The 25,167-nt window shown below is 43.6% G+C and overlaps 1 protein-coding gene and 1 long non-coding RNA gene across 2 annotated transcripts; both read left to right on the forward strand.

The window, feature by feature from the left end:
• Positions 1 to 306: 306 nt before the first annotated feature.
• LOC126995360 (cingulin-like protein 1) lies at positions 307 to 22,145 on the forward strand. Its single transcript, XM_050854837.1, has 3 exons — positions 307 to 2,024; positions 16,151 to 16,377; positions 19,763 to 22,145. Exons 1-3 carry the CDS (start codon positions 1,794 to 1,796, stop codon positions 20,235 to 20,237), a joined length of 933 nt encoding a protein of 310 aa, XP_050710794.1. The 5' UTR covers positions 307 to 1,793; the 3' UTR covers positions 20,238 to 22,145.
• A 15-nt stretch (positions 22,146 to 22,160) lies between these two features.
• On the forward strand, positions 22,161 to 24,239 carry LOC126995361 (uncharacterized). Its single transcript, XR_007750209.1, has 3 exons — positions 22,161 to 22,994; positions 23,211 to 23,652; positions 23,961 to 24,239. It is a non-coding gene; the product is annotated as an uncharacterized LOC126995361 (long non-coding RNA).
• Positions 24,240 to 25,167: the final 928 nt, after the last annotated feature.

Genomic DNA, 25,167 nt, shown 5'->3' on the forward strand with positions numbered 1-25,167 from the left:
GAGCGGTGACTTGACTCGGGAGTAAGATCAAAGGTTTTTTTTTCATTCATTTCATGTTCCCGACTTCGCTAACATCCATTTCCTACCAAATAATGAACTTGCTGTTACTCACTTCAAGGAAGGAAATAAACAATGGCGCAATCTGGCAACTCTACTCTGTGAGACGGCTCCACGTGTTCTCTTCATCAGTACGTCTAAAGCAGCCATTGCTCTCACAAGCTGTGTCTGTGCTGTGTGCAAGCTAGCCTGTGGGCTATTGTTTTTGCTGTTGTTGTTATTATGGCGCCTCCAAAGAACTCGAAAAAGCAGTTTATTACATTGGGAAAATGTGGCTGACCGCCCATATACCATTATTTACATGCTTTTTAAGGTTCCTAATATGCGAATTTGCGATATGCGAGGCTTTGAACCGCCCATATTCTCGCATATTAGACGACCCCCCTGTACCTCCCATCCTCATATATCTTACACTTAACCAAGCTGTTGCAGTATGTGGTTTTAGTATTGATTATGGCAGATATTTTGCTTCTCCATACTTTTACTGGCAATTATACTCAATCTACCACCTGGAATTATCATTCCCTCATTTGAGCAGGAATGACGTCAGCCACAGCATTTAAACTGGCAGATAACGTCTTGAAGCGGAATGGGTTACAATTTTTTTTTCATCCTCACGACAGCCTCATCAAAATTGTCAATAATTTCTGTAATGCAATGATGACCTAATGTCAGCGACCCGGTGCTAAATTAGTTCAAACCAGAATGACGTTATCCTGCAGATGATAAAATGCATTAAAGGTAAAGGTAAAATTGTGGGCATACGCTGTAGCAGCGCATGGCCTCTGTGCTCATCTCTGTAACATTGGCCCTTGAGCCTGTGGTAGGAGGGAGCCCATTACCCTGGGACACAGGGCCAATGTGACATCCAGGTTACCACAGTTTACCTTCCCCAGGTTTCCCCAGGTACCCATTTATCGACCAGCCCGAGAGGGAGGATGAACAGCTGGGTGAGCTGCACGCCCGGGCTGGGATTCGAACCCAGGCCCGCAGAGTAGAAGCCAGGCATGCTGACCACTAGACCACGGAGGCGTATGCCTCTGTGGTGGCGAGTAATTATCACCGCAACATATAACCAATAATTATTAAAATCTTCTTTATTCTTTCGGTTTTTATTTCTTTTCAATCTTTTCCATGCTTTGTCTCTTTTTTTCTTTTGCCTTAGCACATTTTGCATTAAACCAGTCCTTTTTTCATTTTTCTTTAGGTTTGTATTCTGGTACAAATTTCATAACTCCTGATTTATATGCCTCCATGAAAATATCACACTTTTCTTGCACTTCACTTGTTCTCTTTAACTCATCCCAGTCCGGCTCTCCATAGTATTTCCTGAGATTTTCCACGTCTGCCTTCCTATAGTTTAACATTTCTTTTATATGATTCATCCCCTTCACTTCCTTCCTCCTCTGTTTCCATCTCTGTTATCATGTGGTCACTCTTACCCAGGGGGCATCCATACCTTAATTCGTGTGTGTGTGTGTGTGTGTGTGTGTCCTCTTCCTCAAACAAATATCGTAACAAAATACATTTCTGATCCAACAGTAACCCCTTTCATTATCCATTATCCTCCTTCCTCCTCGTTTGGGCGGCTTTTCCAATACCCTACGCCCCTGTCCACCCAGCAGTGAATGGGTACCAGGTGTTAATCGGGGGTTGTGTCCCATCTCCTGGGATCTGTTCCCTTCTCCTATACGTAATTCCTTCCCCTTCTGTCTCTCTCCGGCATATGACCACAGATGTTGCACCGACTAAACGAAACTATCCAACTTTCCTTCCTCCTCGGGGATGCCGGAGTACTACAAGCTAACCCTTTTGTGCAGGATGTGAGGAGAGTGGCAGTAAAGACAGAGGAGCTGCAGAGGTGCCAGGAGGAGAAGTTGGCTCTGAAGGCCCGGCTTGATGCACTAGGACTCTCTTTAGCCCAGCTGGACATTGCCATAAAGGACACCGAGCTCAGGATCATGGAGGTTTGTCTGAGAGAACCTTGTCTTGTCGCCAGAAGACTCTTTCAGAATCACTTACGAGTCTTCTGTAATCACATTTCTCTAGTCACAAATGTGTTCTGTAATACCTAATGAGTTTTATAATTGGAATTGACTTCTATAATCCCAAATTAGTCTTATATAATTACAAATTCTTCTGTTGTCACAAATCACCATCACAGGCTGAGATTTTGCTAGGAACATGTTGTCATGTCCTGTGGTGTTTCCTGATCATCTAAAGGGAGGAAAGGCTGGATGAATGTAGATATGGAGATGGGACTATTAGAGCTTAGCTTGGGCCCTGTAGACTACAAATAGGTAAATAAAGGGTACAAGGCTTCATGTAACCAGTCACTACATTAACATACCTGTCAATGTCACAACACTATCATCATGCTGACTGCTCATCTGAACTTGCTAACTGCATGCCTCCCCCCCTCTTGCAGTCCCACTCCACACGACTTTTTACTCATGCTCATCCCTATACTGTCTAAGGGCCGCTTTCACAGTCGTTTTGTTTGTTTTGATCGTTACCAATGGCGCCGATCGCCACTATAGAATTTCCACTTAAAACTGGCCGATGGGGTAGTGGTGGCTGCGTGGTTAGCCTAGCCCTGCACCTTACCACACACACTCAACACCTCTCGCTTCCTCTGCAGCCGCCACTACCCCATCGGCCAGTTTCACGTGGATAACTATAGCGTCGATCGGCGCCATTGGTAATGATCAAAACAAACAAGACGACTGTGAAAGCGGCCCTAAATCCCTTATGCAAGAGTTGACCAGCACCTTCCTTCATCTATATTTCTTCCTGCCTTGATCTCTTTCAACAGGGGAGTATCACGACGCCACTCCATCCGGAATTGACCCTCTCTAGTCACTCATCTCTACTTTCTTTTATTGTAGCAGTGATCAGCAGACTTTTTGGCTTTAACCCGGTAGCAGCAGGGATCATGTTTCTTAATGGTCCCTCAAAGCGAGAAAAATGAGAAAAAATCACCCCTCACACAAACCATTTCACAATATATATCAAAGCATTTGTGATCAGATTATGCATCATCTATTTTTGGGGGTTTATATCATGGCACAAATTTGGCCCGTCACTGCTACACGGTGAAGCCACAAATTTGGCCGTCGCTGCTACACGGTAAAGCCACAAATTTGGCCCATCGCTGCTACACGGTAAAGCCACAAATTTGGCCTGTCGCTGCTACACGGGAAAGCACAGGTGGCGTAGGTGGTAGGCGTGATTGGGCTCACATTCACCGCTGGATGACGCGGTTCGAATCCCCACTACCACTCGGATTTTTCAGTCACCGCCCGGTGGCTTAAACTACCCACATGCTGTCCTGAAGACCACCCATCAACCCGGACTCCAGAGGAAGCCGTCTGAATCAAGAACGAGTTCCGGGGGGCAGCATGAGCCAATGCAAGATGGCGCCACTATAAACACTCGCCTGCGCCAGAACGGGCTGGGCCGACCATCAGGCCCCACCTGGAAGAAGCCTTGGGCCGACCATCAGGCCCCACCGGGAAGATGCCTACCGGCGCAATAGGCAACAACGTAAAAAAAAAAAAAAAAAAAAAAAAAGCCACAAATTTGGCCAGTCGCTGCTACACAGTAAGGCCACAAATTTGGCCCGTCACTGCTACACAGTAAGGCCACAAATTTGGCCAGTCACTGCTACACAGTAAAGTCACAAATTTGGCCCATCACTGCTACACAGTAAAGCCATAAATTTGGCCAGTCGCTGCTACACAGTAAAGCCATAAATTTGGCCAGTCGCTGCTACACAGTAAAGCCACAAATTTGGCTGCTACGCTGTTAAAGCCTGAAAATTTACGTCACTGCTACACAGTAAACCACAAATTTGGCCCGTTACACAGCAGCCATAAATTTGGACAGTCGCTGCTACACAGTAAAGCCACAAATTTGGCCCGTCACTGCTACACAGTAAAGCCACAAATTTGGCCTGTCGCTGCTACACAGTAAAGCCACAAATTTGGCCAATTGCTGCTACACAGTAAAGCCACAAATTTGGGCGGTCGCTGCTACACAGTAAAGCCACAAACTTGGCCAGTCGCTGCTACAAAGTAAAGCCACAAATTTGGCCCGTAGCTGCTACAGTAAAGCCACAAATTTGGTCGCTGCTACACAGTAAAGCCACAAATTTGGGTCGCTGCTACACAGTAAAGCCACAAATTTGGCCTGTCGCTGCTACACAGTAAAGCCACAAATTTGGCCAATTGCTGCTACACAGTAAAGCCACAAATTTGGTCAGTCGCTGCTACACAGTAAAGCCACAGATTTGGTCCGTCGCTGCTACACAGTAAAGCCACAAACTTGGCCAGTCGCTGCTACAAAGTAAAGCCACAAATTTGGCCCGTTGCTGCTACACAGTAAAGCCACAAATTTGGCCCGTCGCTGCTACACAGTAAAGCCACAAATTTGGCCCGTCGCTGCTACACAGTAAAGCCACAAATTTGGCCCGTCGCTGCTACACAGTAAAGCCACAAATTTGGCACGTCACTGCTACACAGTAAAGTCACAAATTTGGCCCATCACTGCTACACAGTAAAGCCACAAATTTGGCCCGTCGCTGCTACACAGTAAAGCCACAAATTTGGCCCGTTGCTGCTACACAGTAAAGCCACAAATTTGGCCCGTCGCTGTTACACAGTAAAGCCACAAATTTGGCCCGTCGCTGCTACACAGTAAAGCCACAAATTTGGCCGGTCGCTGCTACACAGTAAAGCCACAAATTTGACCCGTCACTGCTACACAGTAAAGTCACAAATTTGGCCCGTCACTGCTACACAGTAAAGCCACAAATTTGGCCAGTCGCTGCTACACAGTAAAGCCACAAATTTGGCCAGTCGCTGCTACACAGTAAAGCCACAAATTTGGCACGTCGCTGCTACTCAGTAAAGCCACAAATTTGGCCCATCACTGCTACACAGTAAAGCCACAAATTTGGCCCGTCACTGCTACACAGTAAAGCCACAAATTTGGCACGTCGCTGCTACACAGTAAAGCCACAAATTTGGCCCGTCACTGCTACACAGTAAAGCCACAAATTTGGCACGTCGCTGCTACACAGTAAAGCCACAAATTTGGCCCGTCACTGCTACACAGTAAAGCCACAAATTTGGCCCATCGCTGCTACCGGGTTAATTTGTTTTTCCCCTTGAGCTGCCTCCTTACTGTAAAAAATGCAATACAGTGACATACTTATTGATATAGAACTACACCTATTTTAACTGCAGACACTTTAAAGTAACTTGGGTTTTCCTAAATGTTGTACAGTAGAGCCCCATTTAGCGCGAGAATTAGGTGGATGAACGCGGTCGCGCTAACTGAATTCGCGCTAATTGAATAAAGTAACCAATATGAAAAAAAATATTTGGTGCACACGTGGGTCTGACTTTGGGTTTGATAATTACTCAAAATAATCACTCACATTAAAAAAAAAAAAGCTACGATTGGTTGAGCTCTGAAAACACGATTGTGATTCGCTGGGAGTCCGATGACGTCATCGCCGGCGCTCACCCGGTCAGCAGCCTCGCAGCCTTAAGGCAGTATCACACTTGGACAACCGGCAAATCCAAATTTTCCTGGTGTGCGTCACACACGGCCAAGGTCAGTTGCCCGTATCCACATACACAACATAAACAAAGCACTTGCTCTGTATCAACATGGCGTCGTCTGCTAGAGTACGGGCTCTCGTGGCTTGTGCTGCGCATCATGGCGGCATGTGCTGCGCATCATGGCGGCATGTGCTGCGCATCATGGCGGCTTGTGCCGTGCATCATGGCGGCTTGTGCCGCGCATCACGGCGACTTGTGCCGCGCATCATGGCGGCTTGTGCCGCGCATCATGGCGGCATGTGCTGCGCATCATGGCGGCTTGTGCCGTGCATCATGGCGGCTTGTGCCGCGCATCACGGCGACTTGTGCCGCGCATCATGGCGACTTGTGCCGCGCATCATGGCGGCATGTGCTGCGCATCATGGCGGCTTGTGCCGTGCATCATGGCGGCTTGTGCCGCGCATCACGGCGACTTGTGCCGCGCATCATGGCGGCTTGTGCCGCGCATCATGGCGGCTTGTGCCGCGCATCATGGCGGCTTGTGCCGTGCATCGTGACGGCTTGTGCCGCGCATCATGGCGGCTTGGCGCAATTTTCAAAATTTAGTTGTGGTGGCTGCTCGCGCTAAGTGACGCTTTCGCGCTAATTAATTTTTTTCTTGGTAGATGGTGGCTTGCGCTAATTGATCTCGCGCTAAGTGGGGCTCTACTGTATATCGTCACCTTCGTAAACAAACAGCCTAAGTCATTATTTTCTACTTTTAAGGAAATCATTAAAGAAATGTCATTATCTCATTTGTCTTAAGAGTTAGGCAGGAATGAAAAGGCCAATCCTTGAACACTCAAATCCTGAATGACCAAGGCAACTATACAAAAATGGGCGTCACATATTGAAAAATGACTTAGGCGATTATTTCATGAGGGTGACGATATATGATGTTCTACTTGACAGGGATTGTATTTGTATGTGCAGGAGTGTGAATAGCAGGCAATTTCTACAAGGCATTGATTGAAATGTCTTTCCCTAAGTGCTCCAGGTCACATGTCTGCCCCATCCCCTCCCTGCCATAACCCTCCACCCCTCCTCTCTCCCTCCCTCATCTCTTCCTTTACCTCTTCCTTCCTACTTTTTACCCTCCTACCTCTTACCTCCTCTCCCTACCCCCCTCCCTGCCATACCCCTCCACCCCTCCTCCCTCCCTCATCCCTCCCACCTCTTACCTCCTCTCCCTACCCCCCTCCCTGCCATACCCTCCACCCTCCTCCTCCCTCCTCCCTCCTCCCTCATCCTCCCACCTCTTACCTCCTCTCCCCCCCCTCCCTGCCCTACCCCCTCCACCTCCTCCCTCCTTCCTCCTCCCTCCCCTCCCTCCTCATCCCTCCCACCTCTTACCTCCCTCTCCCTACCCCCCCTCCCACCACCCCTCACCCCTCCTCCCTCCTTCCCTCCCTCATCCCTCCCACCTCCCTCTCCCTACCCCCCTCCCTGCCATACCCCTCCACCCTTCCTCCTCCTTCCTCCTCCTCCTCCTCATCCCTCCCACCTCTTACCTCCTCTCCCCCCTCCCTGCCATACCCTCCACCCCTCCTCCCTCCTTCCCTCCCTCTTACCTCCTCTCCCTACCCCTCCCTGCCATGCCCCTCCACCCCTCCTCCCTCCTTCCCTCCTCCCTCCCCCCTCCTCTCCCCTACCCCCCTCCCTGCCATACCCCTCCACCCTTCCTCCCTCCCTCCCTCATCCCTCCCACCTCTTACCTCCTCTCCCTACCCCCCTCCCTGCCATACCCCTCCACCCCTCCTCCCTCCTTCCCTCCTCATCCCTCCCTCTTACCTCCTCTCCCTACCCCCCCCTCCCTGCCATACCCCTCCTCCCCTCCTTCCCTCCTCCCTCCCTCCCTCATCCCTCCCACCTCTTACCTCCTCTCCCTACCCCCCTCCCTGCCATACCCCCTCCACCCTCCCTCCCCTCATCCTTCCTTTACCTCTTCCTTCCTTCCTCTTTCCTACTTTTTGCCCACCCACCTCTTACCCCCTCCCTACCATGCCCCTCCACCCTCCTCTCTCCCTCCTTCACCCTTCTCTCCCTCCTCATCCCTTCCTTCCCCACCCTACACGCTCATACACAGTGGTGTACCGAGGGGGGAGGCCATGGGGCCATGCCCCCCCCCCTTTTGCAAAGAAAAATAATAATGAATAAATAAATGTTACAGGAAAATAATAGGAATATGTATATTAGTATTACGATTACGAAATGTGTGTGTGTGTGTGCGTGTGTGTGTGTGTGTGGAGTTGAGAGCTCAGTGGCATGGACTGACTGAGTTATTTCCCCTTTGGTTTTGTTTTGAGTTAATGGTAGGATATAAGGTGTGCTCTGAGTGATAAAAAAGTAAGATGTTAAATGATGGGTTCATAAAATTGTGTGAAGAGTGCGATGTCAAGCTGTCAACTGAAAATGGCGGAGTGGTGTTTGACTGTTTGTAGCGGGAGCGGGGAGACTGGAAGAAGAGGAATACGAGATTGGGATGGCTCTGGCAGAGAGAGAGCACGAAAGTCGTAAGTGTGCCTTCTCTCCTTCTTGCCTCTCATATTTACTTGATTTTAGGTGTAAGGTGCAGTCAAAGTGATTGGAGGACTATATAATTATACTTGTAGAGGCAGCAAGTGAACTTGTCTGGTGACAGTGGGGAGTATGTAATGTGCTTCTGTATTATGACGGGGAGAGTGGCAGGCGACGCGAGACGCGTATGGGACCTGTAAGGTCGACCTTTGCCGCTATATTACCACCTTTAATGACCGTTTTGTGCTTGACAGTGGATAGTGTAGAGTGGCTGAGTGACTATTGTATGTTCAGCACTTGAACAATGGAGCTGCTGAGTTGAATAAGAGCAGGTGATCTATTTTGAGAAACATTCATTGACGACGTTGGCTCACGTGGCAGTAGCCTATCCATGTTATCCGTATATTTTTCTGACCACAAATTCCAAATTTCTGAAAATTATGATTGATAGACTTCATTTTCTGTTTATGTAGTACTTTTTTCTAAAGCGTGTGTCATTTCTTGAATTCACGCAGGCTTGGGATTTGTGCCTTTCCATTCTTTACATATTTCCTCCTTGGTCACAAAACGCTTCACGTACGTACTGTATCTGGTGTACGAAAGTCACCACTGACTCGGCTGATGCCCCGGATAATTACGTTAATCAGGTAGGTAAATAATGAAATAATGATTAAGAATAATTAGCCTACTGCAAAACACATTAGGTGAAGAAGCAGCAGCCAATCCTAATCTAAAGCAATAAGTGACCCAGGTTTTCTCATGAGTTTGGAAGTGCTCACCTCAGTTCTAAGTGTCACTAAACCCTTGCCAGAAAACTGCAGGGGTCACAACAAGAGCTGATGGGTGCTCTTGAAAGTGTAGCTACACAGAGCTGCATATATGCATTTCAGTCCTATCATGATGGAAATATGTTCAACCAACTTTTTGCCCAAACTGAGGAAAGGTCCGGAGATATCATCCAGAAGCCTTGAACAATCAGTGGTCATCAGAAACATAATTAAGGCTAACCCTCCAACAGCAACTCCATAGGAGTACTATCGAAGAGCTATTTTTCTCCCATTTTCGGACACTGCTATAGCACAACTCAGGGAAAGGTTTGCATCTGAACACATTAGGAGTTTTTTGTTGGTAAATCTTGTTCCCTCTCTTTCTGTCGATACTGATTTTAGTGAACTGAAGGAGGCAGTTGAATTTTATGGAAAATTTCTCGATGGAGATGCAGATCTCGTTGAAGATGAATATCTACGGGGGTAGAGTTATTGGAAGCGTCGTTAATCTCATGAGAGGTCAAAGCAAGTTGTTAAGACATTGGCATGTGCCAAAAAAATTGGGCACATATACAAAATTTTCCACCTTATTGCAATTTGTTCAACCCTACCTGTTAGCACTTCCACCAATGAGCGATCCTTTAGCGCCCTTAAATTGCTTAAAACATACCTTAGGAACGCAATAAGTGAAAGTCGTTTAGATGGACTGGCCTTATTTTGTCTATTGTGACACAAATCTTGATCATGAAGTCCTTGATGAATTTGCACGTAAGAACTGACGCCTAAATTTGAGGTAAACCAGTTTCAATGTATTGTTGTTAACAGTAACTAATCTAATTCATCTAGTTAATTTTTATTTTATATTCATAAAATAACTGACCCAGTTTCCATGTATCTTGTAAAAACATGTATTACAGCAGCAGCCTGTATAAATGAAGATTATACATGTTATATGAATATGAAAAAAATTCCTTGCTAGTATAATACTTTTTTATCAGAACATGTAGTTCTAAAGTAAGCAGTGTTGTTTTGAGGGTAAATTTTTGCAGTCCAAATTACAGAAATGAACAAGATTTTAAAAGTAATGTTCGCTCAAGTAACATAAAATTAGTACTTTTAAGATTATTTAAATCTCCCAGATTTATGTTGTACTTAAATGCTACCAACAAACTTCTAAAATGTACAATGTAGGTATATGTATGTATCAATGCATGTATGTATAAAAAATAATAAATTTACCCTGGTGATCTAACCCGAATCCTCAAGCTGTATGGGATCCCTGCGCTTGCAATAATACTGGACGCAGAAAAATTCTCTCTCTCTTTCTCTTTATAAATATATATATATATATATATATATATATATATATATATATATATATATATATATATATATATATATATATATATATATATATATATATATATATATATATATATATATATATATATATATATATATATATATATATATATATATATATATATATATATATCAATTTTCTGGGTACGCCACTGCTCATACACACATGTGCACACGTGCATATGCTCATCTTAGTTGGAGTGGACTACCAAAAGGTATAGATCAATAAAAAGAAACTTACTTTGGGAAAAATATGAACATAGAGGAAAAAGTTAAGATGAAAGAAATTTTCAATGAAGCAAAGCACAGAAATGGAGAAAGAACAGTCAGAAAAAGGTTTCTTGGAGAGTGTGAAATGACAGTGATGAAGTGGTGGATCAGGAAGAGGAAAGAGAACAAGTAAAAGCAGCAACAATAGGGAAGAGAAAGGAATGAAAAAGCTCAGGTTAACCCTAAATCAGTCGACGGATGAAATTGCAACGATTATGATCAACGTGTGCCGATTGGAATCACAGTTGGAAAAAGATAAAAATAGAATATGAAAACATGCTATATTCATTCCAAATGGTACTGTGGTACAAAAATAAGGCTTCTGGACTGCTACTGGCTGTAAATGACTGTAATTACATAAAAATAAATCCGACTTAGAGATAATTGAAAAAAATATTGAAAAAAAAAAGTATTGAGAACTTCTGTTTCTCAAACCAAAATATATGAAATTCAGCAAAAAACTATTTTACACAAAACTAGAAGGTAGACTTGATGTCCCAGTCTGCCTGCCAAGCCTGGGCTGCACAAAAATCAGGGTGCCTGGAATAAACAGAAATGGATGATTTTGTACATGCATCTTCAGGTAACATGCAGCCTGTATAGCCCTTTAACTTATTTCTTTTTTTACAAAATTTAACAGTGTCTTTAGTAATGTCAATTTAGTAATGAGTGAAGTGTGGAGTGGGTGAAATGTGGTGCACTGAGATTCTTTGGACACGTGATGAGAATGGGGGAGAATGAATTCGTGGAGAGTGTATGAGGGAAGGATTGAGGGAGGGGAAGACCACCTGTGAAGTGGATCAACAGGGTGAGTGAGTACTGGAGCGAGAGAGTTGGAAGTAGCAGGACTGAATGTGCTGAGAGGGAGTGCCAGAACAGGGAGAGATGGAGGCACTTCTGCCACAGCCACCCCCTGGAGGGCAGTTCCCAAGAGGGAGCAAGGCGTCGGAGATATAGATAGATAGATAGTAAGGTCTGGTAAGTCCTCAGAGTTCACTAGGTTTCCTAAGCCCTCATCAGAGATGGATCTTGTAAGTTCCGAGACCTTGACCACTATCTACAATAAAAAAAAGAGGAATATTTTATATATATATATATATATATATATATATATATATATATATATATATATATATATATATATATATATATATATATATAATACTATATTACTATATTTAGCATAATATGGGTCAGGATTACTAAATAAACATTATATTTGACTGAAACACTGTGAAACTCCAGGTCAAGTCATATCACAAAACAATAAGATGGATACTTTCGCACACTTTTTTCTCATCCTGAAACGTATACGATTGACCTGTGCCAACTGGATGCACAGAAACTTAACATACCCAGAAATAAAGCCAGAGCAATAAATCACGTACATCCCCTCCGAGAGTAAGTGGCATACGGAGGCTGAGAACACGAAAGTGTAGCCTCCTTTGGCGGCGGCGGCAGCGACAGTGCAGCCGGTGTTGTGAGAAATACCTCCTCGCAGAAATGAATTCGCATATGGGTAAAATTCTACAAGTGTATTAGTCTCGCATGTTCAGACGAAACATTTTTTTTAAAGTTTTCAGTGTGTTGTGAAATAATGTGATAATTGTTTCCGTCAAATCATTAAATGACTGACTTTTCAATGGCTGTTGCACCCGCCGCCGCAGCTGCAAAACAACTCTCAGAGAGAGGTTCAACATGCATACTGTTTATTCATTTCACTCACCGCTCACACTCGGAAGTGTACACACTAATTGAACAAAACCAGGTAAATTAATGTTTTTCCTGCTGTGTATTCCCCCCTGTACGCATGTGTGGGGGACAGCAGCGTGACTTGTTTTTGCAAGGAGGTGTTTCTTGCAACACAGGCCCACGAATTGGACCACACACGCCGCCGCCATGTCCCGTCCTGCGCTTCGTATTTCCATCGCCCCAAACCGCGAGCCAAATAAATTTAACCAAACCTACCTAACGGGAGGGGGAAGGGGGGCTTCACCCCCCCAGTGAAGAGGCCTCCCCCTCTAGATGGCCTTGGTGAAAGGCTCTTCATTTCATCACCTCTCCTGCTGACTGCCTTTTACCTTTGAAATTCTATCACAGTGCATCTCTTTCTATCTTTTATTGATATTTTCATTCTGACTGCTCTTCTGAACCTGCTAACTGCATGCCTCCCCCACTTCCGCTGCCTCACTACACATAACTTTTCTACTCGTGCTCACCCCTATTCTATCCAAATTCCTTATGCAAGAGCTAATGAGCATCTTCATTCTTTTTTTCCTCGTCCTGTTTCCTCCTGTCTATGACTTGTACTCCTTCAAGAGGAGAGTTTCAAGACAACACCAGAAATTGACCTCTTTTCAAGTTTTGGCCTCATTTTTTTTTTTCTATTGGAGCAGTGCCCAGCAGGCTTTTTTGATGTTTTTGACTTTGAGCAGCCAGCCTCCCTGTCTAAAAAAAAAGAATTAAACTGGTAGCAGTGACGGGCCAAATTTGTGGCTTTACTGTGTAGCAGCGACGGGCCAAATTTGTGCCATGATATAAACCCCCCAAAATAGATGATGCATAATCTGATCACAAATGCTTTGATATATATTATGAAATGGTTTGTGTGAGGGGTGATTTTTTCTCATTTTTCTCGCTTGGAGGGACCGTTAAGAAACATGATCCCCGCTGCTACCACTGGGTTAATCCCTTGCTGTCACCTCTCTCCTTTCAGTACTTGTCCACTCTATTGATCCATTTCCCTTGATGTCTCCCTTGATGTCCTCTCCCCAGACCTTGTCCTAATACACTTTTCACAAAGTTGTCCTCTTTCAATCATACCACGTGTCTAAATCATCTCGGAATACTGTGCTTCACCCATTCAACCACTCCATTTACCATAAACCAGAAATTTTGTAATGCCGAAATTTAGTTAAGTACAGGAAAATGTAAATTGGGGAGGAAAAGTAGTATTAACCCGGTAGCAGCGATGGGCCAAATTTGTGGCTTTACCGTGTAGCAGCGATAGGCCAAATTTTCACCATGATATAAACCCCCAAAAATAGATGATGCATAAACTGATCACAAATGCGTTGATCTATACAGTCGTCCCTCACATAGTATGGTTTTCAATAGTACGGTTTCGGTTTTATACGGATTGTCATAGAATTTTTTATTTTTAGGATTTTTAAATTTCCCGCTCGTCGCACCAAATAGCAATGATGTGAATGGCAACACTGTTCTACCCATGGAGGTAGAATTGGTGGAGTCGACATCAGCCCAATTAAGTGAATCCACCGAACTGCCATTTTTAGGGCTGCAAGATTGTGGAAATCTGCCGGGGTCAGGTGTCGTCAGGTCAGGCTTCCCCTTAACCCCTTTGCGCCGGATGTTCAAAAAGCCCGCCTGGCTGATATACGGCGTGCGCGGGAAACCTAAGCCAGCATGTATCTGCTTGTCGCCTCCGTATATTATGCTGCTGAAAGCCCTCATTACATGTATCCCGTATTTGCAAAGCAGCATACACGACGAGTCAACATATACCTGCTATGCATAATATAAATTGCGTCAACGCGAAAAAAAAAAAAAACGAAGTAAAGAAAGGGGAGAAAGGGGCAAGGGGGAAAGAAATAGAGAAAGCAGATGATTGTGTAGAGGAGGAAGAATGTCGAGAAATTATCAGGAAATACAACTCTGTTATCATCAATCAGAGAGCTGCCGGATACTCCTTTGTCATCACAATGTATGTATGTACGTGTGTGTGTGTGTGTGTGTGTGTGTGTGAGAGAGAGAGAGAGGCCAGGAGGGGTGGTGTGGGCACCTGGGTGTCTGGGAGAGAGAGAGAGAGAGAGAGAGAGAGAGAGAGAGGTGGGCGAGACGCACCGTTGCCAGATTATCGTACCCAGAGCCTCGTATTTACCTATTTCTGAGCCATAGCAATTGCCAAAAGACACCAATAATTAATTATTTTACCGATATCTATTTATATAGGCAGTTATTGGGGTCGAGGAGGCAGTTTTTGGGTCGGAAATCGGCAAAAATAGGAGGCTGAATACGGCAATCTGGCAACGTTATTACGCGTGATGGTGTCGGCGCCTCGGTGTCTGAGAGAGAGAGAGAGAGAGACAGCCAATGAGACTTCCTATTTTTAGACACAAAGGCGGAAGAAGGCGGTGCATACTTTAGCTCATTTTTGTGATTGGTGGGAACAAGGATGGTGGGAGGAGCAATAGGATTTCAAGGACAGCATCGGCGTCTTTACTTAGTAACCAACACAAAGTGGGACAACTCAATAGAAGAAGAAACAGAATAGAAATATGACGCCTACATAGGCATCATCGTATATGCTACTGGGGCTTCATGACGCCTACGTAGGCGTCATCGTATTGAAAGGGTTAATGGGTTCGGCCAGGCTTTTCTCACCCGTGTATCCCTCATCTTCCGACCCTAAAAATGACAGTTCGGTGGCTTTACTTTAATGAATGGGATTATCGGCCCAGACTGCCACCCATGCGCATCTCCTCAGTCCATGTGTGTGCACATCAGGAATAACGTTTTGCCAGATTGAAACGTATGCGCTTTCCTTAGGTCCGTGTGTGTGCACAGCCTCAAATACGGTTCTCCATTACCATATAACATGAACATGGGACCCAAGAGACAAACCAAAATACTTGCTGTAAGCACCCCAAAGCATTCGAGAAAGCTGTTTACCTTGCAATCAATCAGAAGAATTCAAATTTAGGAGAAGCTACATTTTCGTATGAGTTAAGTTGCGGTAGGGAGAGCATACCACTTGAATCCAAGTCCCACCTGGCTCAGCTTCTACTCGTCGACCAAAGTTGCCAGTTATGCATTTTCTGCCATAGTGTTACCACGCTGGGCAACAGAGCCATGCTGGCAGTGCTCCCTTCCACATTGTCAGCAAGCGTACCTTGTCATACACTCACACTCTATCATACTCTCTACCATAGTCTCTATTGCTGTCTAAATCAAACTTGAAATAAGATACGAAACAGTAATTGTGGAGATTGACTCCGCGCCTCCAAAATACGTCATTATGCCTCCTTCTTATATACGTAGTTAAGGGACGCATATTTAAACTACTCCAACCGAACTTTAAATAACCTGACCTCTAATGGGGGGGGCTTCACCCCCCTCGATCCCCCCAGCGTGGTAACAATGCACTATGACTGCAGCAGAAAATGCATAACTGGCAACTGAGCCAGGCGGGAGCTAGATTCCGTAGGAGTGCTCAGGAGAGTTTCTAGAGGGGCACTAATTTTATACAGATTTTCGAATAGTACGGGGGTCCTGGGTCCCTAACCCCCATACTATTTGAGGGACGACTGTATTATGAAATGCTTTGTGTGAGTGATGATTTTTTTTCTCATTTTTCTCGCTTAGAGGGGCCTTTAAGAAACATGAACCCCGCAGTTACTGGGTTAAGTATTATAAGTTGCCAGGTGGAACTTATATCTACTTATAATACTTAACACTACTTTTCCTCCCTAATTTACATTTTCCCGTACTTGTCTAAATTTCAGCATTACAATTTGTCCCCAAGGCATGATGTCCCTTGTTCACCAGGCCAACAGTGAGAAGCAGAGGCTGGAGGGCTGTGTGATCCAGGCCAGTGAGGAACAGGAGATCAAGAAGAGGGATGACAAACTGGCATTGCTCAAGGAGGACAACCAAAAGAAGAAAGATCATCTGGCCCAGCTGCAGCAGAGAGCCAGCTTCATGAAGGCAACCAAGGAGAAAATGGACAAGCTCATAGCAATGTTGCAAGAAATCCATCAGGAAAAATCAAAAGAGTAGGTGGGATCTATTTTACACTTGTTTATTTTACTTGCACTGTTTTCAGATTTCCCTTCTCTGCCAAAATGGGAAAAAATTAAGTCGTCGTCCTTTTTTTCTTTGGTCGTCTCCCTGGAGTGAGGTCAGTGGCGTTTATGAACCTTCTCCAGATAGTTGTGTCCATTGCATTTTCCTTTGTTATTCTCATTCCTTGCACCTACCTAAGTCCATGCCTCTGCTGTACTCTGCCCCTCCATCCTCTTCTCTCAACAGTTGCTTCCTGCCCCTTGTTGTAGGCTCCTGCTGAAAGGGAGGGGTTGTGTAGACCAAATATTTGCACTCAAATGTTAGTTGAAAAATACATAGAGAAGGATAGGAAGCTACTTGCTGCATTCACGGACTTGGAGAAGGCATATGACAGGGTTGACAGGAAGGGGTTGTGGGATGTTTTAAGGATATATGGTGTGGGAGGGCATTTGCTGGAGGGAATCCAATCCCTATATAAGGATGCGAGTGCCTCTGTACATGTGAAGGGTGAATTGAGTGAGAGTTTTGGTGTTGGTGTGGGTGTGAGACAGGGGTGTGTGATGTCACCATGGCTTTTTAATGTGTACATGGACGGTTGCATGAGAGAAATGAAAGCCAGAGGGGGGGAGCTTGGTCCAAGGCTGAAAGTGAGAGGTACAGAGGAGTCATTGATTGCGGGGCTGTTTGCATATGATACAATGTTGTTGGCAGAGAATGAGGGGATGCTGCAGAGGATAGTGGCTGAGTTTGACAGGGTGTGTAAGAGGAGAAAGCTGAGAGTAAATGCTGGAAAGAGTAAGGTAATGGTATTAGAGGGCAAGAGAACAGGCCATTGATTTTGCAAAGCCGTACAGAGTTAGAGAAGAGGGAACAATGAAGTGTAGGATAAGGTTAGGGGATGAGGGAATGGAGGAGGTGACCGAGTTTAAATATTTAGGGACTGTTTTATATAAGCATGGCAGTATGGAAGGTGAGGTGAGGGAAAGAGCAGTGAAGGGCAGACAAGTGGTGGGTGCATTGGAGAGTTATGAAAGGAAAAAGTGTGAGCATGGAGGTAAAGAGGGGAATAAGGAACAGTGTTATCCTGCCAACTCTGTCATATGCATCAGAGACGTGGACATGGAGTGCAGCACAGCAATTGAGAATATGTGCAGTGGAAATGAGTTATAATAGAGGTGCATGTGGTGTGTTAGGATGGGATGGAGAAAGCAATGAAAGCGTGTATGAGCTGTTTGGTATGGGTGTAACAGCGAGAGGAGTGGCGTGTGAGAGGTGGAGTGGGTGAAGCGGGGTGCGTTGAGATGGTTTTGACAAGTCATGAGAATGGGGGAGAATGAATTCATGAAGAGAGTGTATAAGGAACAGGGTTGGCAATGATTAAATCAAATTGATTTAATCAAATGATTAAATTGATTTTTTTTAATAAAAAAATCATGATTTTTATTTATTTTTTATTTTTTTGGACTAAAAGTATTCCATAAGTTAAATGATGTGCTTCAAAGATGGTAAAGTAAAACAACCTATTCATGTGCAATGATTCATTTATTCTCTCAAGGTATATACCTACCCCCCTTAAAAAGACTCCTACATTATTATAAATGTAAAAGTAGGAACTGACAACTGAGATGAATTAATCCTTGAAATATGTTAGAGTATTAAAGTAGGCCCATCCTGGAGAAGAGATATAATTTCTATGTTGCCTAATCTATGTATCAATGTAATACAAATGGCAAATACTTATGTAAATTAAGGAGATAGAATTTGTTTAAGATGTGTGATTCCTGATTCCTGAATTCAGGAAGCAGAAAATATTTGAAGGGTTCTTTAAACTTTTTTCAACCAAAAGCAAGTCTTTATTGACTTGGAGACTTTCAAATCACTAATCAGTATATATATATATATATATATATATATATATATATATATATATACATATACATATATATATATACATATATATATATATATATATATATATATATATATATATATATATATATATATGTATATATATATATGTATATGTATATATATATAGAGATATATATATATAGAGAGAGAGAGAGAGAGAGAGAGAGAGAGAGAGAGATAAAAATCAATGATTTTTTTTTTTTTTTTAAATTTAAAAAAAATAATAAAAAAATCACCAACCCTGATAAGGAGAGAGTGTCAGGGGAAGACCACCTGTGAAGTGGATCAATAGGGTGATTGAGTATTGGAGCGAGAGAGTTGGAAGTTGGCGGACTGAATGTGCTGAGAGGGAGTGCCAGAACAGGGAGAGATGGAGGCACTTCTGCCGCGGCCACCCCCTGGAGGGAAGTTCCCAAGAGGGAGCAGGGCATCGGAGATATAGATAGATAGATAGATAGATAGATAGATAGATCAGTGCCCATGTCCATCTGTTTGGCCCTTGAGCCTCTGGTGGATAAGAACCCAACACTTCAGGAGTCAGTGCCGCTGTGACCGTCAGATCTTCACAGTAGCTTTTCCAGGTTCCAGATACTCCCATTTGTCAACCATCTTGAAACTGAAGATAACTTATTGGTGGATTGTGCATTGGCTGCCCTGGCCAGGGTCATCCTAAGCTAGACAAGCTGTAGCTTGCATGCCAACCATACCACCAGGGAGACTTCATGAAGGGGTTTAGCACAAATAAGTGTTTTTGGTAAACAAGTTGGTCATTACTCTTGGCAGTGGGCATGAATAACCAATAGAAATTCAAGAAGATAAACAATGAGTAGTGGATGACTTTTACAGATTTTACAGTCATCTATTGAGTAGATATGTGAATAAAAGTTCCTGAAATGGGTTAGATAAGTTTATGGACAAGGGCCACATATGACATAAATAGGTTGAATATAGCTGGGTAATTGAACAAACTTTACAGCACTTCATTTAAACATAGTTGAAAGTACCAGAACAAGATTGGATAAATTCATGGATGGTAGCGATTAGTTTAAAGCAGCATTCTTTGAATTAGATGCTTTGCTTTAACATCACTGTGGTGCAGTGGTTAGTGTTTCTAACTATGAATCTCTGGGCATGGGATTCAATGCCAGCTCAGGCAGTCAGCATGCAACCCACCCAGCTGTTCATCCTCTCTTTCAGGATGGTCATTAAATGGGTACCTGGGAAAACCTGGGGAAGGTAAACTGTGGCAATTTTGAAGTCACGCTGATCCAGTGTCTCACCCAGCACAGACTCAAGGGCGGCCACTTGCACAGAGATGAACACTGTGGCCACACACAGTTGATGCTCCCAACTTTATTTTTCATTTGCCTTCCACACAGTTCTTGTGTATTTGATCATCCTTGTGACTGGCCCAGCAAGAATAAGACAGTGTGATGAAATATTTACCCCAGTGTACCTTGGCAGGGACATCCAGGCAACCATCCAAAAGATGATCTCCCAAGTCACTGAACTTCAAGAGGAGATTAAGGACCAAGGGCAGCATAATCTGCAGTTGACTCAGCAGCTCACAGCGTCAGACACTAAGTTGCAACACATCCACCAGACGTGGGACCTGAAGAAGGAAAGCATCAATAAAGAGATCAAAGAACAGAAACAGCAAGCCTTTGTCAAGTTTTCAGCATACAAACCATTTTCTTTTGCACCTTGTTCTCTGACATGTTCCCTCATGGTTTACTCATTCCGGCAATCCCTCTCACTACACTTAATCCTTTGCCTGCAAACACACACACACACACACACTCACACACACACACACACACACACACACACACACACACACACACACACACACACACACACACACACTCACACTCACACACACATACACACACACACACACACACACACACACACACACACCTTGATCAGCGCCAGCTGAAGAGGAGGGAAGATTCACATATTTTTGGCAATAACTTCGGTTATCATCAGCGTAGAGACTTCAGACTTGGTTCATATTTTAGCTCATGGAAAGACGCACCTTGTATGGCGTTTGATTTTGACCTTTGACCTTGACCTCGAAAAGTTCGCCCAAGGTCAAAGTTTAAAAAAAAAGAATTTTATCAAATTTCGAAACAAATGCTTCTATATGATGTACCTTGCATGTCCTTGACCTTGACCTTTGACTTTGACCTCGAAAAATTCGTAAAAGGTCAAAGTTTCCAAAAAAATAGAATTTCATCAAATTTCGAAAAAAAAAATGCTTCCATATGATGCATAGGATCACAGTTGATGCCCACACCAATTTTCAGAGCGATCTTTGGCGGAGGTGTGCACTCTCCGAGTGCTATGCGTCTAGTTTGTAAATTTATTTTTATTTTTTATAAATAGTACAATATTAAATGTATGTATAATTCTAGTATGTCTCGTAAAGGGGGAAGAATAAAGTGTGGATTGGTGAAAATTGTAAAAAAAGTGCACTATGCGAGGGTATTGGCATGTGAAGTGAATGGGCGCGAATGAAATACCAAGAGGGATAACAGAGTAAAAGGAATGTTGTGAGTGTGAGTGGACAACCCCACTAAGCAATGGAAGAACAGTGTTTGTGTGCCAGAGAGAGAGAGAGAGAGAGAGAAACTAACGAAGAAAATATTCTACGTGTTTTTTGACCGCCAAACTAAAGAATCACGGATTATACGCCACATGAATTAAATGAGGGTATAATATTTCACTTGTTGAAGAACAAATCAATGATATATCATAAAGTAGGGTTAACATTATTTGCTGTAATAGTTCATATTTTAGCTGAGAATCAGCATATGGCTGTGGACGTTTCTCCGGCTATCAGCATGTTAAAGGGTTAAGAAAACTGGTGATCGAAGAAGAGGTTGTAGGTTGATAGAGCTTCATAAATTTCCTATTAATTAAGAAATGTTTCAAAAGCTTTAGAAAGACAAGAAAATAAGCTATAGGACGGCAGTTTGAAGGAATAGAGCGGTCACCCTGTTTAGACGTATTTTCAAACTACCGCCCTTTAGCTTAACTTTCCTGTCTATCTAAAGCTTTTGAATCAATCCTTAACCGGAAGATTCAAAAGCACCTTTCCACTTCTGATCTTCTATTTGGTCGCCAGTATGGATTCCGCAAGGGGCGCTCTACTGGCGATTTTCTTGCTCTTTTAACTGACTCTTGGTCATCCTCTCTTAGCCGTTTCAGGGAAACTTTCTAAGTTGCACTAGACATATCGAAAGCTTTTGATAGAGTCTGACACAAGTCTTTGCTTTTTAAACTGCCCTCTTTCGGATTCTATCCCTCTCTCTGTTCCTTTTCTCCAGTTTCCTTTCCGGCCGTTCTATCTCTGTGGTGGTAGACGGTCACTGTTCTTCCCCTAAACCTATTAACAGTGGTGTTCCACAGGGCTCTGTCCTATCACCCACTCTCTTCCTGTTATTCATCAATGATCTTCTCTCCATAACAAACTGTCTAATCCACTCACATGCTGACGACTCCACTCTGCATTATTCAACTTCTTTCAATAGAAGACCATCTCAACAGGAAGTACATGACTCCAGACTGGTGGGTGCAGAACGCTTAACCTCAGACATTGCTATCATTTCTGATTGGGGTAAAAGGAACCTTGTGTCCTCCAAAGCCTCGAAAACCTGATTTCTCCACCTATCAACTCGACACAATCTTCCAAACACTTATCCCCTATTCTTCGATAACACTCAGCTGTCACCTTCTTCGACATTAAATATCCTTGGTCTATCCTTAGCTCAAAATCTCAACTGGAAACTTCACATCTCTTTTCTCACTAAATCAGCTTCCTCGAGGTTGGGTGTTCTGTATCGTCTCCATAGTTCTTCTCCCCCGCACAGATGCTTTCCGTTTATAGTGGCCTTGTCCGCCCTCGTATGGAGTAAACATCTCATGTGTGGGGGGCTCTACTCACATAGCTATCCTGGACAGAGTGGAGTCTAAAGTTCTTCATCTTATTAGCTCTCCTCCTCTTACTGATAGTCTGCTACCTCTTAAATTCCACCGCCACGTTGCCTCTCTATCTTCTATCGATATATTCATGCTGACTGCTCTTTTGAACTTGCTAACTGCATGCTTCCCCCCCTCCCGTGGTCCCGCTGCACTCGACTGTCCACTCTAGCCCATCCCTATACTGTCCAAACCCCTTATGCAAGAGTTAACCAGCATCTTCACTTTTTCATCCCTTACACTGGTAAACTATGGAACTGCCTTCCTTCGTCTATATTTCCTCCTGCCTATGACTTGACCTCTTTCAAGTTGAGTGTATCAAGACACCTCTCCATCCGAAATTGACCTCTCTTTTGGCTACTCTTATCTATTTTCTGTTGTGGGAGCGGCGAGTAGCGGGCTTTTTTTATATCTTAAGTTTTTGTTGCCCTTGAGCCGGGTCTTTTGTAAAAAAAAAAGGGAAGGAAAGGCAGTGTTCAAAGACAGACAGGAAAGATCGACCAGGCAAGGTTTTAGCATGGAAGCACTCTTAACCCTAGATAGGAGGACCTGCGCCACATGGAGTCATAGCTTCAGTGATTTTGGTTTTCACGGGCTATGGTTTCCACAATATTGGCGCATTGGCAATTTTTGTGGTTTCCCCACGCAGTACAGAGCCGGGGCTCGTTGTGAGAATACGTTGGTTTACGCTCCTGCGCTCTCGTCGTCATTTGTAAGTATTAGTGTATCCAAATGGAACAGGTCCTCCTTTCCCATTATAGTTTTGTAAAGAAGAAGTGCTACGTCAGATGTCATTGTGGCAAATGTTTGTAACACCAACACAACAACAGCAGGTGTTTTAGCTAAATATATTCATGTACTTATGGAAACATGACCCGCCATATGTAGCATAAAAAAATATATATATTTTTTTCTTTTTTTCTTTTAGAGTTGTTGGAATGCCTCCAAAACGAGAGAGATACCTATCCAAGGAGGATCTAGAACGTTATGTGAACTCTGAGGACTTCAATAAAACAGTTGACATTACAACAGAGGGCATAAGTGACGATGGGAGTGCTGATGAGAGTGTGTGCTCTCGTCGTCATTTGTAAGTATTAGTGTATCCAAATGGCTCAGGTCCTCCTTTCCCATTATCGTTTTGTAAAGAAGAAGTGCTACGTCAGATGTCATTGTGGCAAATGTTTGTAACACCAACACAACAACAGCAGGGATGTAAATCCTCCAGCAGGACCACGGACCAAGAAGAGGTGCAGTTTGTGCCCATGGAAAACAGCCAGCCAGACAAGGACCGTCTGCTCCATGTGTCAGAAACCTGTCTGCCCACACCACTCAAATATTGTCTGCCTTGAGTGCAACGAGTAAACTAGCAGGTAACTACATATTTTATATATGCTTCCACACATTTACAGTCTTTTATGATATACATAAACAATAGTTTTTATATTGCTCACACATTTACATTCTTTTGTGATATATAGAAACAAAAGTTTTTATATTGCACACACGCATTTACAGTGTTCTGTAGAATATAGGAACAATAGTTTTTTTATATTGCACACACAGACTTAGTCTTTTATAGTATACAGAAAAAATAGTTTGCACAAATGTATAAAACCGCATATCTACCAAAGTGAGCCAAAAACGCGCGTACTAATTCGCCGGTTTTCATTCATTCCAGGTGGCCTGATTTATCTACACTCCAGAGTTGAAAGACGGACTGAGTGGTCGTATAAACCTTTAACTTTATAGTTTAGTAGGATTTTTTTGTTCAATTTAATATTTCTATGCCTCAGGGCCAGAAGGAGTCAGTCTTTAATTTTTTCTCAAAGTTTTTTTCAATTAATTACGAACTGTATTTATTTTCATTTACTCCTATTCATTTATACCCCTAAGGTTTCCAGATACCTTATATTTGTACCTCAACAACGTTTAGTGAGAATAAAAAATGTTTGCATAATTTATTTTATTATTTTCCCTCAGTGATGCCAAATGGATACAGGTCCTCCTTTAACGTTGCGAAAACATAGGTCCTCCTATCTAGGGTTAAGGACAATAGGAGGAACTCCATCAAGTCAATAAATCTTATGTGGACTCAGGCCAGAGAGGGCATATAAAACATTATTCTTAAGAATATTAATGACATTAATAAATGATGTTAGAAGTAGGGTGAATAAGAGAAATATGCCCTGAAACGTTCAGACTAGAATTTTTAGAGAAGGTTTAAAGCCGTGCCCACACTATCGAGCATGCTCGACGGGCAAACAGTGATACCAGATCACAATAGGTAGTGAGAATGAGGGTTGATGACGTCAGAAGCGGGAAAACCACAGGCAGGGATCTGGCAACAAACAGTGCTACCAGATGTAGTTTAGCCCACAATATCTACTCCTTCACCGGGCAAAGACTGGCGGGCAAAGTTGTAAGCTGATGAGTGGTGTCAAATACAGGTTCATGGTTCAGTTTCACTCTGACCCTGCTGAAGAGTGGGGTGCGGGACCTGTCTCACCATGTCGAACACCGTCGAGAGGAAGAAAATAGCCTTGTGTGGGATAATTCTTGGCGTGTCTATGACGGTACATATCAATTATCCATGCTGTATCTTGCTTGGACCACTGAAAGTTTCCTCCTTCAGGTACACTTGTAGAAGGACCGCCAGACATGCTGATATGCACATAACACTTTGAATGTGAGATAGATTCCTACTTAATTCCGAGGAAACGTGTAGTGTTTCGCATCATACCAGTCGAAACAGTTTCTGGTGTTTCCTTCAAACTCACTCACAGACAGTTGCCCGCTCGTTTGCCCGCAGTCTCCTCGCTTCTGACGTCACCTTCGTGCCTGCCACTCACCCTCCTTGCTTATGTATTGGAACGGGATCTGGCATC

This window comes from Eriocheir sinensis, chromosome 8 (genome assembly GCF_024679095.1).
Source record: "Eriocheir sinensis breed Jianghai 21 chromosome 8, ASM2467909v1, whole genome shotgun sequence".
Taxonomy (NCBI): Eukaryota; Metazoa; Arthropoda; class Malacostraca; order Decapoda; family Varunidae; genus Eriocheir; species Eriocheir sinensis.

What these genes read in the sequence shown, in the direction of transcription:
- LOC126995360 (XM_050854837.1), top strand. Translation starts at nt 1,794, where the DNA reads ATGTTGCACCGACTAAACGAAACTATCCAACTTTCCTTCCTCCTCGGG. An exon ending in CCGAGCTCAGGATCATGGAG is followed by an intron (nt 2,025 to 16,150) that starts GTTTGTCTGAGA and finishes CTTGTTCACCAG; the next exon opens with GCCAACAGTGAGAAGCAGAG. An exon ending in CATCAGGAAAAATCAAAAGA is followed by an intron (nt 16,378 to 19,762) that starts GTAGGTGGGATC and finishes GTACCTTGGCAG; the next exon opens with GGACATCCAGGCAACCATCC.